The following is an 18,748-nucleotide window of genomic DNA, read 5'->3' on the forward strand; positions in this document are numbered from 1 at the left end:
GCTTTGTAGGACTGTCCCTTTCTTTTGTTTGAAGACTGAAATTCAGCCTTACTAGTTCAACTCTAGTGAAGGGTTAAACCAGGGCCTTTGAATCTGAAGCCAACCTTTTGTTTTCTTTTGCTTTTTCCTGCCTCTTCAAGCAAAAATAAAACATAAAATAAAATAAAATAAAATAAAATAAAATAAAACAAAATAATTCGTTAGGTAATTAAATTCCTGCACATCTACAATATCAAGAAACAGTGTTTTTAAATGCATATCATCAAAAAGTTCATGGAGCAATATGTAACATTAACTGATACACTTCTTTTATGCATAATCTAGAATGTCTTTGCTCACATAATGGATCATAAAAAGCAATGTTGCTTTTATGATCCTTTCTAGTGTGAGAAGAGCTCTGCATGGTGATGCTCTTAGCTACCAACAGAAGAATGGTTCTTGATGTGATATGTCCACCTGGATTTAGTGTTTAATGTAAATTTCATCTTTTAAATGTTCAGAGTACAGTGTGACACTTTGTAAAAGTGACACTAATAAGAGGGTTAAGATGGTTTTTTAGTGGTAAAGGAAAATATATAGAACTGTTTATTTTAAAACAAGATAGAACATTGAAAAATGTGATCTTAGGGAAGATAATGGTGTTTAGTTATCATAAGTCAGAAGTTAGAACATGTAAAATAATAAAAGTTATTTAAATCATGTATTGGCCCCAAATTTTGTATTTTGTAGAGGAAATTGGTCAAATCATCAGTCAGTTTTGTATCCACAAAGTTTTTCCCACGAACTTTAAAAATTTACTAAAATTTACACATTTAGTATTAAAATGTGGTATAGCTTAATATTAGGAATCACAGTGAAATTTTCCAAAAAAAATATTTTGAGTCCCTATGTACAAATCTTCATGATATTTAATTATTATTAGAAATAATGGCTTTGACTTAACCAAAGCCATTATTTCTAAAGCTCAACTTATTATTTATATGGATTTTTTTTCAAGATTAACTGGCTTTTATTAACAACCATGAACCAAAACTTCATCTTGTTATCCAGGGGTATATCTTAATCCAGAAAATAGTGGAGAATCCTCCTGAAAGTTATATTTCTTAAGAGTAGATATATATTTTTTTAATCTTTACTGAGATTTTTTCTTTGTTTTAATAGACCAGAAAGCTTTTGATAACTACTTTATGTAATTTGAGGTCAGGAAAAACACATTTTTTGTGTGTTGTAGGTGCTTCTGTTTATTTTTAGAGGTAAAAATATTCTTAATTTACCACCTGCAAACTTCTAGGCATAGATACTATAACACTATAAGGCATGACTTAACCTCAAATTCTTCAGCTTTCTAAAGCTATTTTTTCTTCTCACTTCACCCAACAAAAGTTGACTCTACCACACTTATGTTCATAATCTGAACTATGGCCTAACCTTCAGTGCTTGGACAAAATAACCACCCAATAAATATTTGATAAGTTAATATATGAAATTATCAGTAGTGCAGGTAATTTCCAACCAATGCAATCTTGAATACACAGCACTGATTCACAATAATTTTTGTTCATTGATAGTCTGAAAATAGATGTCACTCACTCATTCTTTCAGATAAAGTAACACTTACCTTTGGATTATACCAGTGAATCCTATAGTCATATACCCAGGTGCCATCCTTTTGATCTTCCCATATAGAAGTGATTTTTAAATCCTTAGAAATAGTCTGTTATACCCTGGTACAAGATATTTTAAATAATGTGTTTTATGAAAAATATAGATGTGTTTGCAACATTACTTGCTTTTTGGAGAACTCTTGGGAGAAATATATTCACTGGTTTTGAGACTTCCAGTCAAGTCATTAAAAAAAATCTCTTGTGGTTGCTAAATCAGATAACTGATTATATTAAAAATTTTTTAAAGTAAGGAAAATGGAAAAAAATGGTCCATTATCTCCTTGCAAATTTATAGGTTTTTACAGAGTTTGTTTTGTAATTTAATTTATTCCTGCCTCTATCTGTTTTTTTCTTACTCAATTTTCCTTCATTATATTTCTTCACTGATTTTTGTTTTATTTTATTTTATTTTTTTTTAAATTTCTTTTTCAACATTTATTTATTTCTGTGACAGAGAGAGACAGAGCATGAACGGGGGAGGGGCAGAGAGAGAGGGAGACACAGAATCGGAAACAGGCTCCAGGCTCCCAACCATCAGCCCAGAGCCTGACGCGGGGCTCAAACTCACGGACCGTGAGATCGTGACCTGGCTGAAGTCGGACGCTCAACCGACTGCGCCACCCAGGCGCCCCTCTTCACTGATTTTTAAAACAATATTGTATACATTTTTATAAGCTTACTTACAATTCCTTTTAGATAACAAGGTAGAATCTAAATAAATGAATGAAATATTTTACTGAAAAAAATCAGAGGCCTTGGTCTTAACATATATGTTATAGATATGAACAAGCAATTCGAAATATGGAATTTTCTTAGTCCTTTTTTGTGAGAACTAAGTAAAAATATTAAGAAATAATAAGTTTTAAGGTTATTAAAAACAATCACCAATAATTTATAAACATAAATTCTCCTTTTATGAAATCTCTACAAATATTTGACTGGAATGTCAGTATTGATACTATTCCAATGGAGGGTCTTTGCCCCAAATAAAATGAAATAAATTTCTTTTCACCCCTTCTAGTTAGCTCTATATTTAATTGAGTTTTTTTTAATCTTAAACTAAATATCCAGTTTTACTTATAGATCATCTTCCATAAGTTATAGCAATATTTAAAAAAAGGTTATGAGACATGTGCTTGAAATAACTTCTCCTGGCACCTTATGGGTGGAAAAATTGCCCCAAAGAGAAAAATTTCATGTCCAAAGATACCTTAATATAGTAAAAGTTGTGAAAAGGTTATTCATTGCCTTTGTTATGTTATCTCTGGGACCACTTAGAACTTACAATGAGGATACCATGAATTAAACCACCTGGCTTAAACTTCACATAACTTTCTAAAATTTTCCTAAACTCCCATCTAATGGGCTGAGAAAAAAAAGAGGCAATCAAGGAGAGTTATTTTATTTCCCAAATGCAGAATTCTAAGGAAAAAAAATGAGTTAGTCCCCAAAGGTTTTATTAGATTCTTTGGAGAGAAATATAATAAGGATCATTAATTAAGCTTTCACTCATTCAAGTATTTGCTAAATGTCTAAAATAATCTAGGCAATGTGCTATGGGCTGGAGGGACACAAAAAAATGTCAGAGATCCTTCTCCAAAAGGCTAGAATCTATTGGTGATATGGAACATGCAGAGTGTCATGACAGAAATTCTGTGAAGAAAGATCACAGAGGAGTGGCACTAATCAGGAAAACCTTCCCTGGTATATAGATAACACTTAAACTCAATTTTATAGGCCAAGTAAGAATTAGCCGGGTGACAACATGACTTTATTCATCCAATTATACCTCTTTGAAACATGTAAATCCCTTTAGAATGGTTGATTTTAGTTGAACCAGTGAGGGGGAGATCCTTAGCCCTGAAATCACAAACATGTTTGCTTTAATCAAACTTTATATGTGGTATTCAAACTTTTGAAAAGTCGCTACAAAATGAGTAAACTTTCCCTTATTAGTATTCTCAATTCCTTTGGAATGCCTTTTGTTCACCTAATTCAAGTGTGGTTAAAAGATATTTTTAAATATGAAGTCCTCCACTAGGAAATTTTTTCAAGTCCTTATAAAAATTCTTTTTTGCCTTTTCATGTCATGAAGGTTGACTAGATAAATAATTTTAGGAAACTTATTCTTTTTTTTAAGGTTTAAAGATTTTTATTTATTTTTGAGAGATAAAGAGCACATGAGAGTGAGTGGGGGTAAGGGGGCAGAGAGAGATGGAGAGAATCCCAATCAGGCTCTGTACTTGGGGCTTAATCTCACAAACCATGAGATGGTGACCTGAGCTGAAACCAACTCAGACTGAGTCACCCAAGCGCCCCTGAAATTGATTCTTAACCAACTTGATTTTATTGAATTCTTTTACTTTTGCAAAGTCTGAGAATCAAGATTTAATGCCATTTTAATCTATATTGTTTTAATTCTTACAGTCAAATTTTTCTTAGATGCTTGGAGTATTCTGTGTTTTTCAAAAATTTATATAAAATAATTTTGTGTATTTAGAAAATTTGAATAAGAAACCTATCTTATAAGTTCCTTCTCATTGCTTAGGAATTTCAAATGCTTATATTTATCTTACATTATTAATAAATATATTTTTGTCACAATTCATAAGTTTAACACCACTTTGTGATTTATTTATTTTTTTGTTAAAAAAATGTTAATGTTTCTTTATTTTTGAGAGAAACAGAAACAGAGACAGAGTGTGAGTAGGGGAGGGGCAGAGAGAGAAGGAGACAGAATCTGAAGCAGGTTCCAGGTTCTAAGCCATCAGCAAGAGCCTGATATGGGGCTCAAGCCCATGAAACCATTGAGATCATGACCTGATCCGAAGTCAGATGCTCAACCGACTGAGCCACCCAAGTGCCCCACCACTTTGTGATTTTTAATTAATATTTCGATTGTTCTTTGAAAGCTTAACTCTATTGTAATTTTTTCTCGAAAACTTTTTTATTGTGTTTACATCATTTTTCTATATATTAGAGGATCAATTTCAGATGTTACATGAATTCTGAGAATTTCCTGTTAATTGTGTTGTAGTCCATACTTTTTTGATTCATTTTTAATTCAATTTATGTTATTTTTTGTTTGAGGATTTTCTTTTTCTCCCAAAATTTTTGTATGAAGAAGTCACCCCAAAGTTTATCTGACTCTGCATATATTTTTGAAAGTTCTTTTAAATTCTTTTATTTTTAATATTTACCAAACTAATTTTGGTAGATTAATAAATAAGGAAAAGTAAAATTAGTTACATTAATTTCACGAAATAATTGAGGCTCAACCTCTGACTTAAATTTGTAACAAAGCAGTGAGTAGTTTAATTCTGAGATTTTTTTAATAAAATCAATGAAAGTAACTTCTGTGTATATGTCTCTATATATTTCCTATAATTATATTTTTATATATACACATATGCATACATTTTGTTTAATATGTGTACTTATACACAATATCATACTGCATAACTATACATATAATATACTGCATACATGCACAATACTCCTATATATGTAAATGTATGTGTTTTTGTGGGTTTGTATGTGTTGTGTGTATCCTTCAGATGTTGGAAGATATTTGAAAGCCTACAGAAGTTAAAATGATTTGTGATTTTTAAGAATTTACTTAATGATTCTCAGCCTTAATTTCTTCACCTGAAAAATGTACTATGATGTATGATATTTGGGTTCTTAAAAAATTCGTTAAAGCACCTAGCATAGGCATGGCAAATATTTGATGCTCAGTATGTGATACTTGCTCTTCGTGACAAGTTTAGTGTGTTTGGATAACAGAAAGAGCTATGTTTCTAGATTTTGGACCTCTAGATAGAAAGGTTGTTTTTTAACAAGCCCTTTTTTTTGGAATAGCCAGTCAACCCACTATTAAGATCTAAGGATATTAACCATATGGAGAAAATCTAAGGACAGGTATAGTTGCAATCCTAATCAGGCACTATTATTTTGCTCAATAATTAACAGTGTCCTTTTCCATGATCTCTATTTAAATTACTCTCCATTTTCTTGTGAACAATTAATTATAATATTAGTGTAGTACCAAATCTCTTTCTAGATTTGTTTTTGTTATATAGTGTTTATACCATAAATATGTACTTATAGGTATACATATATTGACTTTTATTTGTTAACATTTTAAACTAGTATATATTACTTTAAAATGTGCCTTTTTTACTTAAAATGAAACACGACATCTGTGTAGGTCACACATGTTGTCTTACTTTACCACAATTGAAACCATAGGTCTATAAAACATATACTGAGACAAAGAGAGACAGCAGGGCAGCAGGCAGGGAGAAGGTGCTGATGCTGACTTAGGTTGGCATAGTATTTGTTGTGTTTAAATACTGACTCTACCACTACTGGCTCTTTGAGGTAGGGCTGGATTTTTAGTAGCTCAGTGACTTCTGTTTCCACAGTTGTGATGTTGGAGCAATCCTAATACCTGACTCATAGGATCGCTAAGAGGATAAAAAGCATTAATATATGTAATATGTTCAGAACAGTGGACAAATAAAGTAATAAAAAATGTTTATCATCTTGTAATTGCACATTTTTTCCTACAGTTTTCCCCCACTCTACATCTGCATAATATCCATTCTATTAACATACCATAGAATGACATTTCACTTATAAACACATCAGTGTTTACCTGGAATTCAATATTTCTTTCCAGTCCTTTATTTTTTTAAGGTAAAATTTACATATAATGATGTGCATATATATATATATATATATATACACATACCTTAAGTGTATCACTTGATGAGTTTTGACAATTACTCTAATACAAACCTCTATCAAGATATAGAACTTTACCATTCCCTCAGAAAGTTCTTCCCATATTTCTTGCCAATCTCTGGCCCACCCGCCAGAGGCAACTGCTCTTTTCTGTCTTTCTTACCTACCTTCCTTCCTTCTTCCCTCCCTCCCTTCCTTCCTCCCTCCCTCCTTTTCTTCCTTCCTTCCTTTCTTTTTCTTTCTTTTAGTATAAATCTATCTTGTGTGAGACTTTTAGAACTCTAACAAAATCAAATGACATGTACTCTTTTATGAAAGCCTTCTTTCAATCAACATAATATTTTTGATATTCATTCATGTCACATGAATCAATTGTTCATTCATTTTTATGGCTGAGTAGTATTCCATTGCATGTATATACCAGAGATTTTTTTTATATATTTTCTTCTGGTTGGATACCTAAGCTGTTTCCAGCTTTTACTTCTTTTATCCATTATGCTAATGCTGCTAGTAACATTCTTGTACAAGTCCTTTTTTGGACATCTACTTTTGTTTCCTCTGAGTAAACATGTAGAGCTGAATTACTGAAACATAGGTTAGATGTATGTTTCATTGCATTAGAAACTGCCAGACATTGTTACAAAGCAATTGTACAACTTTACACTCCCACCAACAATGTATGAGAATTCCATTTACTTCACATCCATGTCAATTTTTTATTTTTTCAGTCTTTAAATTATTCTGATTTCTCTGTCTCTCTCTGTCTCTTACTCCACCCCTCATCTTTCTCTCTTTCTCTGTTTCTTTTTTTAATATAAATTTCCTAAAGTATGTTTGAATGCTGGCATTTTCTCTCTATTTTTAAAAAAATGTTTATTTATTTATTTTTGAGAGAGAGAACATGTAAGCAGGGGAGAAAGACAGATAGAAGGAGACAGAGAATCTGAAGCCGGCTCTGAGCTGTCAGTGCAGAGTCCAAAGTGGGGCTTGAACTCAGGAGCCATGAGATCATGACCTGAGCTGAAGTCACATGCTTAACTGACTGAGCCACCCAGGCACCTCTCTCTCGCTGTTTCAAAATAAATGCACTTATAAAAATTCTGGTTTTTATAAGTATTGGAGATTCTTATTTTTTCCTTGTACTTTTTCTGTATTTTTTTAATTTTGGAAAAAATATTTTTAGCAGTAAATTGAACAATTATTTTATGAAGTTTAAACAGCTAAAAAACACTTGTCAATGTCAGGAAAATAATTATAGTACTTGTAGCTTGGGAAAATATTTCCAAGAATTTAATTACATAAAGATACAAAATATACTGTATCCCAAACCAATTGTAGTAAAAATTTTTCTGAGAACTGTTTCAGATGAATGGAGAAATGATTCAAGTGATTATGAGGAAACTAAGGGCATAGATTTATGTAACATGTTTAAATAAAATAGTTTATGCACTTTATATTAAGTGAAGTATTTCCAAATTAATATTGTTTAATGTGAGATTTTAAGTATTATTCACTAATTCAAATATTATAATTAAGTCTTTTTCATCTGTATCTCTAAAAGTTTATTAATTCATGTTGGCCAAAATTTTTTTAAATAATCTTCTCATTGGTAAAATTTAGTTATTTATGTCAGTTTTGAAATTTATAGTTTATTTAAACTCAATCAATGGTAACTGCCACATAAAAATTTATTATGTACAATACAGAAAATTTTGCCACATGTAGATAAATCGATTTGGCATGACAGGGTTTGAACTGGAAGTTGAAGAACATGTGACTCTCCCAGATTCAGAATGAATGCAACACTAGGATCAAATCTTAGGCCCTCCCCTTGCCTCCTAGGCCAGCACTTGGTACATTTGTAGTACTTTATTTGGAAAGAAGGAATCATCAATATATAATGAATCATTTAAAATGGTATCTACCTATCACTACTAATAAAAGCATGGTATCTATGTAAAACATAGTCCTCTCTTTGCCATTTAAAATGCAACTGTCATCTTTATATATAAGTGGAGTTAGCACCTTCCAGAATAGAGCAATTTAACTTATTCTTTTGGTGAGTATAATTTGAGGACTGATGAAATCTTTTCTGACTAAAATATTTTCCATGAATCTCAAAGTCTACTCCCCCTCTAATTAGTTTAACTCCTTAAGGGGCTCCTTAATATTACAGATATTTAAAAAATGTAATTGTGAAAACTAATGCATTGTAAGTAGAGATTAATTAGTCAAATTCACTGTCACTGGGCCAAAGCCTGACGGAAAAGGAAGGTTTTCTTCAGAGAAACAGAAGAGTTACATTCATCAGTAAAACAAACATATTTTATGGTTAGAGTTAAGTGAAAGTACAATATTTACAGAAACTGTTTTCAGCTGTGAGTAATAGAGAACTAAAGGACACTAGTTTACAAACGTTTAGGATTTATTTAGGTTACATAATAACGAAGTCACAAGACATATTTAAAGGTGAATTTCCTGAGATTCTCCTTGCCTTTTCCTTTTAGTTGCAAGATGCTTCTCCAGCTCCAACATCATAACTTTGTTCTAGGTATCCGGGAAGAAGAAGTAGCATGCACGTTTGGAAAGCAAAAATTCTCCCAGTGTTTTATTAATTAGAATCATGTCACAGGGCGACGCATATAAGAATATCTGCAAAACGTAATTTTTAAACGCGTATGTAGCACTCAATAAAATTGTGGTTTGTTGGTAAAGAAAAAGGAGCATATTAATATTGGGTAGGCAATTAGCAGCCTTTGGAACAAAATTATTTCATAAAATATACCTCTTTCTACAATTTTTATTCTATGCTAAGAATTGCCAGTTAAGTCTATACAAAAACAAAATACAAATGTATTTATTGGGAAACAGCTTTACCCAACTGCCTTTCCCCCTATGTAACTGATCAAAATCATTACCACCCTTACAACATTTTATTATTTTTCCCTTTACAGTGTACTTTCTACAATGTAGTTCCATACAGCTCACCTGATAGCTATTTAAAAGCAATGTGTCTGCAATGCTTTCACCACATGGATTAGATGTTTAGTGACAAGTGATACTGTGCTATCCAGAAAGACATCTATTTTAAGCTCAAGTATTCAGGCAAAACAACCCTTGCTTTAAAGAAGACTGAAAATCACTATCCTGTCGTCATTGTATACAGATGGTAACCAAGAAAGCCCCACTAATAAAGCACTTATTTAGAAAAAAGAAGAAAAGGCAAGCAGTTGGCATCTCTTAGACATTAAAAAAATTGCCCCTAAAAATCAATTTGTAAAGTTTCTATTTGTAGCAAAATAATAAGAAAAATTTAAGAAAAATCTCTTTTCACAGCACTTGAATAATTTGCTCCAATCCTATAAAGTTATGTAAACATTTGGAAAATGACATCATCTGGTTCCCAGGTCCTGTTTCTTTAAAAGGTCAGGTTTCAGAAGAACTAGAATGGATTTAAGTTGTATCCAAAATGCTCACAACTTAATAAACCAACCAAACTTACACAGGACATAGTTAAACTTTAGAAACTGGAATTAGAGGAGCGATTGTGGAGAGATAAATTGTGAAGTATGAGAAATACTGGAAACAACTCTTCCTCCTATTAATGATCTGCGTCTCCAAACTAGCTTCTATGAACAATCATCATGTCCAAAGAAAAGACAAAAGTTAATAATAGATATATATTCTTACTTATATAAAATAAGCAAAATGGCATTTTTTGAGGAGGAGGTAACATTTTAAAGAGTTCAAGGTGTTTTCTGATCCTATTTTTCTCAAAATGTCTTAAATCCATTAACTGTAATATGCTTTCAAGGTTCTTTTTCCAGAATCTATCAGTTCCATGAGGATTGATTATTGTAATTGTCAGAAAAAAATTCTCCAGATGTGGAACATGTCTTTGCTATTCTTTTTTATTTGAGTAAATTATTTGTGAATATCTAAGTGCTATGTTAGAGTCCTCATTGAATAGAAGAAATCTACTAAAAGCAACGCAAGTGTAATATGATGTGTTCATGTCTATACCAAAGAACCTGGGAAATAAAGTCAACAGTATATCTTTTTTGGTTTTGTTTTGTTTCAGTGGTTGGAAATGATGGATTTTATATAATACTGAAAGGTTCAGCTCGACCTCAAACAAAGGCATATAAAGATCTGATTGATGAAAATGAGTCAACATCCTCTTTCATACCTCAGAGTTTCCAAGGATTTGTTTCCAATGAAGACTTCAAAAACATACTTGCTGAGATGCACACACCTTCATGTGATCCAATGGTAAGAAATGAATATTTCCTTTTTCCATAAGCAACCAAAGTATCATTATTGTAAAATTTGATCTCTGATATGTAAATCTAGATATCTTGAGTGAGTTCTTAAGTATTAAATATAAAAAAATCTTTTAAAAATCTTTATATCTTTTAAAAATGAAAATTATCCTGGGGCACCTGGGTGGCTCAGTTGGTTGAGTGTCCGACTCTTGGTTTTGGCTCAGGTCACGATCCCAGGGTCATGGGATCCGGCTCAGCATGGAGCCTGCTTGAACTTCTCTCTCTCCCTTTGCCCACCACTCCCTGCCCTGCTTGTGCTCTCTCTACATATATCTAAAATTAAAAAAAAAAAAAAAGAAAATTAAACTATTAATATTGAACTTGAAATTTGTTTAAGAAATTTTAATGAGGGATGCCTTCAACAACATACCACCCACTGGCAGGGATTATATAGTATATTTGATAACTAGGACAACTAGGATGGCCAATGTGATTGGATCACTGAATGAGGAAGAGGGTAGTTTGAGATAAGGGAGGGGGAACAGGTAATTTGAGGAGAATAATACAGAAGACAAATCATGAAAGGTCTTTTTAATCAAGTTAAGAATGTATGCTTATCCTATTTATCTTAAGAGCAACGCTAAGGTCAAGGTGATTCCATTACAAGGTCTTGCTTGAAGAAAATCTTGTGTTTATATGTATTATCAAGACTATCAGCTAGCCAAAAAATTAAAGTTCAGTATTTTTTGGATCTCTGGACTCTCTGTGGGTATCAAATGTAGTTTGACTAGAATTGTAGCTTAAAAAAAAAGCCAGTTTTAGATTTATAATAGTCAAGATGTTCAGGATAGAAAAAACAAAACAAAACAAAACGATGAAACCAATTAAAGTCAAATTATTCAGCACTACGGATTGAAGTCAGGAAAACCTAGGACATTCTCAGGTTCAAGAAGAATGAGTATGGATAAAACTATGAAAGAAAGATGAAGATAAAAAATGAGACAAGAATATAAAAGTATATTGTTGCTGATCACACAGGAACAGGTAATGTTTCTGATCTTTCCTTTTTTTTAATCTTTATTTATTTTTGGGAGGGGGTGGTGGGAAGGGACAGAGAGAGAGGGAGACACAGGATCCAAAACAGGTTCCAGGCTCTGAGCTGTCAACACAGAGCCTGATGTGGGGCTCGGACCCATGAACTGTGAGATCATGACCTGAGATGAAGTTGACATTTAACTGACTGAGCCACCCAGGTGCCCCTGATCTTTCTTGATAGAGATGAAAAAGAATACATTTGTCACTCAATAGCCACATACCAGGTACCTGATGCCATTTTATTATACTTGAGGGAAAAAATACCATACTTGGCACAGTAGCTATAAGTAGAGCTACTTCTTGGTCCACTTTAATGTAGTCAACTCTACTCTTCCAGGACATATTTGTTCATTTGGTGAGGGCAAAACTCATGAATAAATGGGAATGTGATGGGACCACCACTTCTGAATTCTGCATTAGGTCTGTGAAAGTAGTACTAATCTGTCATTCTGCTTGGGATGAAGTATGTTTTTCTCCAGTTTAGTTGGGTTGTCATTAAAAAGTAAAAATGGTGTGTATTTAAGGTGTATATCTCAAATGTAAATAAGGGAAAATTATCACCACAATCAAGCTAATTACCATATTCATCATCTCACATAGTTATATTTTTGTGGTGAGAGCACTTAATATCTACCTTCTTATCAAATTTCAGGTATACAGTACAGTATTGCTAACTTTAGTCCCCTGCTATACATTATACCTCTAGGATTTACTCATCTTGCATAACTGAAACTGTGTAATCTTTGAGCAATATGTCTTCATTTCCTCTACCCCGCAGTCCCTAATAACCAACATTTTATTCTTTGCTTTTATGAGTTTGACTATTTTATTTACTTTTTATTTTTTTTAATGTTTATTTATTTTTGAATGTGGGAGAGAGAGAGAAAGAGAGAGAGAGAGAGAGACAGAACATGAGAGGGGGAGGAGCAGAGAGAGAGGGAAACACAGAATCCAAAGCAGGCTCCAGGCTGTGAGCTGTCACCACAGAGCCTAATGTAGGGCTAAAATTCATGAACAGTAAAATCATGACCTTAGCCAAAGTCAGATGCTTAACCTATTGAGCAACTCAGGCGACCGAGTTTGACTATTTTAGATTACATATACAAGTGAGATCATAAAATATTTGTTTTTCTATGTCTGGCTTATTTCACTTAACACGGTGTCCTTCAGGTTCATCCATGTTGTAACAAATTGACACTTTCTTTAGCCATTCATCCATGGATAGACATTAAATTGTTTCCATATCTTGGCTATTGTGAATAATGATGCAATGAACATGGGAATGCAGATATTTCTTGAGAGAGTGTCATTTCTTTAGTTGTCTACACAGAAATGAGATTAATGGATTGTATGGTAGTTCTATTTTAAACTTTTTGGGGAAACTCTATATTGTGTTCAGTAATGGTTGTACTAATTTACATTTCTATAGTATACAAAGATTCTCTTTCCTCCACATCTTTCCCAACACTTACCTTTGTCTTTTTGATGATAGCCATTCTAACAAGTGTGAAATGATAACTCATTGTGGTTTAAATTTGCATTTTCCTGATAATTAGTGATATTGAACACTTTATCCTATATCTGTTGGCCATTTATCCTTAACATATGAAATTTATTGTCAAATTGGTTTCTATACAACACCCAGTGCTCATCACAAAAGATGCCCTCTTCAATGCCCATCACATTCCCTCCCCCCCCTCCCACCCCCTCATCAACCCTCAGTTAGTTCTCAGTTTTTAAGAGTCTCTTATGCTTTGGCTCTCTCCCACTCTACCTCTTTTTTTTTCTTCCCCTCCCCCATGGATTTCTGTTAAGTTTCTCAGGATCCACATAAGAGTGACACCATATGGTACCTGTCTTTCTCTGTATGGCTTATTTCACATAGCATCACACTCTCCAGTTCCATCCACGTTGCTACAAATTGCCATATTACATTCTTTCTCATTGCCACGTAGTACTCCATTGTGTATATAAACCACAATTTCTTTATCCATTCATCAGTTGATGGACATTTAGGCTTTTTACACAATTTGGCTATTGTTGAAAGTGCTGCTATAAACATTGGGGTACAAGTGCCCCTATGCATCAGTACTCCTGTAACCCTTGGGTAAATTCCTAACAGTGCTATTAATGGGTCATAGGGTAGATCTATTTTTAATTTTTTGAGGAACCTCCACACTGTTTTCCAGAGTGGCTACACCAGTTTGCATTCCCACCAACAGTGCAAGAGGGCTCCCGTTTCTCCACATCCTCTCCAGCATCTATAGTCTCCTGATTTGTTCATTCTGGCCACTCTGGTGTGAGGTGATATCTGAGTGTGGTTTTGATTTGTATTTCCCTGATGAGGAGCGACGTTGAGCATCTTTTCATGTGCCTGTTGGCCATCTAGATGTCTTCTTTAGAGAAATGTCTATTCATGTTTTCTGCCCATTTCCTCACTGGGTTATTTGTTTTTCGGGTGTGGAGTTTGGTGAGCTCTTTATAGATTTTGGATACTAGCCCTTTGTCCAATATGTCATTTGCAAATATCTTTTCCATTTTGTTGTTTGCCTTTTAGTTTTCTTGATTGTTTCCTTTGCTGTGCAGAAGCTTTTTATCTTCATGAGGTCCCAAGAGTTCATTTTTGCTTTTAATTCCCTTGCCTTTGGGGATGTGTCAAGTAAGAAATTGCTACGGCTGAGGTCAGAGAGGTCATTTCCTGCTTTCTCCTCTAAGGTTTTGATGGTTTCCTGTCTCACATTCAGGTCCTTTATCCATTTTGAATTTATTTTTGTGAATGGTGTAAGAAAGTGGTCTAGTTTCATTCTTCTGCATGTTGCTGTCCTCTTCTCCCAGCACCATTTGTTAAAGAGACTGTCTTTTTTTCATTGGATATTCTTTCCTGCTTTGTCAAAGATGAGTTGGCCATACGTTTGTGGGTCTAGTTCTGGGGTTTCTATTTTATTCCATTGGTCTATGTGTCTGTTTTTGTGCCAATACCATGCTGTCTTGTTGATGACAGCTTTGTAGTAGAGGCTAAAGTCTGGGATTGTGATGCCTCCTGCTTTGGTCTTCTTCAAAATTACTTTGGCTATTCGGAGCCTTTTGTGGTTCCATATGAATTTTAGGATTGCTTGTTCTAGCTGCAAGTAGAATGCTGGTGCAATTTTGATTGGGATTGCATTGAATGTGTAGATAGCTTTGGGTAGTATTGACATTTTGACAATATTTATTCTTCCAACCCATGAGCACGGAATGCTTTTCCATTTCTTTAAATCTTCTTCAATTTCCTTCATTAGCTTTCTATAGTTTTCAGCATACAGATCCTTTACATCTTTGGTTAGATTTATTCCTAGGTATTTTATGCTTCTTGGTGCAATTGTGAATGGGATCAGTTTCTTTACTTGTCTTTCTGTTGCTTCATTGTTAGTGTATAAGAATGCAACTGATTTCTGTACATTGATTTTGTATCCTGCAACTTTGCTGAACTCATGTATCAGTTCTAGCAGACTTTTGGTGTAGTGTATCGGATTTTCCATGTATAATATCATGTCATCTGCAAAAAGTGAAAGCTTAACTTCATCTTTGCCAATTTTGATGCCTTTGATTTCCTTTTGTTGTCTGCTGATGCTAGAACTTCCAGCACAATGTTAAACAACAGCGGTGAGAGTGGGCATCCCTGTCATGTTCCTGATCTCAGGGGGAAAGCTCTCAGTTTTTCCCCATTGAGGATGATGTTAGCTGTGGGCTTTTCATAAATGGCTTTTATGATGTTTAACTATGTTCCTTCTATCCCGACTTTCTCAAGGGTTTTTGTTAAGAAAGGATGCTGAATTTTGTCAAATGCTTTTTCTGCATCGACTGACAGGATCATATGGTTCTTATCTTTTCTTTTATTAATGTGATGTATCACGTTGATTGATTTGTGAATGTTGAACCAGCCCTGCATCCCAGGAATGAATCCCACTTGATCATGGTGAATAATTCTTTTTATATGCCGTTGAATTCAATTTGCTAGTATCTTATTGAGAATTTTTGCATTCATATTCATCAGAGATATTGGCCTGTAGTTCTCTTTTTTTACTGGGTCTCTGTCTGGTTTAGGAATCAAAGTAATACTGGCTTCATAGAATGAGTCTGGAAGTTTTCCTTCCCTTTCTATTTCTTGGAATAGCTTGAGAAGGATAGGTATCATCTCTGCTTTAAGCATCTGGTAGAACTCCCCTGGGAAGCCATCTGGTCCTGGACTCTTATTTGTTGGGAGATTTTTGATAACTGATTCAATTTCTTCGCTGGTTATGGGTCTGTTCAAGCTTTCTATTTCCTCCTGATTGAGATTTGGAAGAGTGTGGGTGTTCAGGAATTTGTCCATTTCTTCCAGGTTGTCCAGTTTGTTGGCATATAATTTTTCATAGTATTCCCTGATAATTGTTTGTATCTCTGAGGGATTGGTTGTAATAATTCCATTTTCATTCATGGTTTTATCTATTTGGATCATCTCCCTTTTCTTTTTGAGAAGCCTGGCTAGAGGTTTGTCAATCTTGTTTAGTTTTTCAAAAAGCCAACTCTTGGTTTCATTGATCTGCTCTACAGTTTTTTTAGATTCTATATTGTTTATTTCTGCTCTGATCTTTATTATTTCTCTTCTTCTGCTGGGTTAAGGCTGTCTTTGCTGTTCTGTTTCTATTTCCTTTAGGTGTGCTGTTAGATTTTGTATTTGGGATTTTTCTTGTTTCTTGAGATAGGCCTGGATTGCAATGTATTTTCCTCTCAGGACTGCCTTCGCTGCATCCAAGAGCGTTTGGATTGTTGTATTTTCATTTTCATTTGTTTCCATATATTTTTAAATTTCTTCTCTAATTGCCTGGTTGACCCATTCATTCTTTAATAGGGTGTTCTTTAATATCCATGCTTTTGGAGGTTTTCCAGACTTTTTCCTGTGGTTGAGTTCAAGCTTCATTGCATTGTGGTCCGAAAGTATGCATGCTATGATCTCAATTCTTGTATACTTATGAAGGGCTGTTTAGTGACCCAGTATGTGATCTATCTTGGAGAACGTTTCATGTGCACTCGAGAAGAAAGTATATTCTGTTGCTTTGGGATGCAGAGTTCTAAATATGTGTGTCAAGTCCATCTGACCCAATGCATCATTCAGGGCCCTTGTTTCTTTATTGACCATGTGTCTAGATGATCTATCCATTTCTGTAAGTGGGGTGTTAAAGTCCCCTGCAATTACCACATTCTTATCAATAAGGTTGCTTGTGTTTATGAGTAATTGTTTTATATATTTGGGGGCTCCCGTATTCGGTGCATAGAAGTTTATAATTGTTAGTTCTTCTTGATGGATAGACCCTGTAATTATTATATAATGCCCTTCTTTATCTCTTGTTACAGCCTTTAATTTAAAGTCTAGTTTGTCTGATAAGTATGGCTACTCCAGCTTTCTTTTGACTTCCAGTAGCATGATAAATAGTTCTCCATCCCCTCACTTTCAATCTGAAAGTGTCCTCAGGTCTAAAATGAGTCTCTTGTAGACAGTAAATAGATGGGTCTTGTTTTTTTATCCATTCTGATACCCTATGTCTTTTGGTTGGCGCATTTAGTCCATTTACATTCAGTGTTATTATAGAAAGATATGGGTTTAGAGTCATTGTGATGTCTGTAGGTTTCATGCTTGTAGCCATGTCTGGTAGTTTGTCTCACAGGATCCCCCTTAGGATCTCTTGTAGGGCTGGTTAAGTGGTGATGAATTTCTTTAGTTTTTGTTTGTTTGGGAAGACCTTTATCTCTCCTTCTATTCTATATGACAGATTTGCTGGATAAATGATTCTCAGCTGCATATTTTTTCTATTCATCACATTGAAGATTTCCTGCCATTCCTTTCTGGCCTGCCAAGTTTCAGTAGAGAGATCCATCATGATTCTTATAGGTCTCCCTTTATATGTTAGAGCACGTTTATCCCAAGCTGCTTTCAGAATTTTCTCTGTATCCTTGTATTTTGCCAGTTTCACTATGATATGTCATGCAGAAGATTGATTCAAGTTACATCTGAAGGGAGTTCTCTGTGCCTCTTGGATTTCAATGCCTATTTCCTTCCCTAGATCAGGGAGTTCTCAGCTATTATTTCTTCAAGTACACCTTCAGCACCTTTTCCTCTCTCTTCCTCCTCTGGAATACCAATTATGCATAGATTATTTCTCTTTAGTGCATCACTTAGTTCTCTAATTTTCCCCTCATACTCCTGGATTTTTTTTCTATTTTTCTCAGCTTCTTCTTTTTCCATAATTTTATCTTCTAGTTCACCTATTCTCTCCTCTGCCTCTTCAACCTGAGCTGTGGTCGTCTCCATTTTATTTTGCAGCTCATTAATAGCATTTTTTAGCTCCTCCTGGCTGTTCCTTAGTCCCTTGATCTCTGTAGCAATAGATTCTCTGCTCTCCTTTATACTCTTTTCAAGCCCAGTGATTAATTTTATGACTATTATTCTAAATTCACTTTCTATTATATTGTTTAAATCGTTTTTGATCAGTTCATTAGCTGTCGTTATTTCCTGGAGGTTTTTTTGAGGGGAATTCTTCCCTTTGGCCATTTTGGATAGTCCCTGGAGTGGTGCAGAACTGCGGGGCACTTCCCCTGTGCTGTCTTGAATAACTTGTGTTGGTGGGCGGGGCCACAGTCAGACCTGATGTCTGCCCCCAGCCCACCGTTGGGGCCACAGTCAGACTGGTGTGTACCTTCTCTTCCCCTCTCCTAGGGCCGGGATTCACTGTGGTGTGACATGGCCCGTCTGGGCTACTTGCACACTGCCAGGCTTGTGGTGCTGGTGATCTGGCATATTAGCTGGGGTGGGTAGGAAAGTTGCACAGGGGCTGGAGGGGCAGGCTCAGCTCAGTTTTCCTTCAGTGATCTGCTTCAGGAGGCGCCCTGTGGCACAGGGAGGGAGTCAGACCCGCTGGAGGGATGGATCCGCAGAAGCACAGCTTTGGGTGTTTTTGC

The 18,748-nt window shown here is 34.6% G+C and overlaps 1 protein-coding gene across 2 annotated transcripts in view; it reads left to right on the forward strand.

Annotated features, from left to right (window-relative positions):
- Positions 1 to 18,748, forward strand: part of CNBD1 (cyclic nucleotide binding domain containing 1) — a 430,168-nt gene that overhangs the window by 239,667 nt on the left and 171,753 nt on the right. For both annotated transcript variants that reach the window (XM_040493922.1, XM_040493921.1), the window contains exon 6: positions 10,495 to 10,685. In XM_040493922.1, the coding sequence (XP_040349856.1) occupies positions 10,495 to 10,685 (191 nt within the window). The remainder of the gene's footprint in view (positions 1 to 10,494; positions 10,686 to 18,748) is intronic.

The sequence above is a fragment of the Herpailurus yagouaroundi genome, unplaced genomic scaffold (genome assembly GCF_014898765.1).
Source record: "Herpailurus yagouaroundi ecotype Mexico unplaced genomic scaffold, PumYag 186, whole genome shotgun sequence".
In the NCBI taxonomy this organism is placed as follows: domain Eukaryota; kingdom Metazoa; phylum Chordata; class Mammalia; order Carnivora; family Felidae; genus Herpailurus; species Herpailurus yagouaroundi.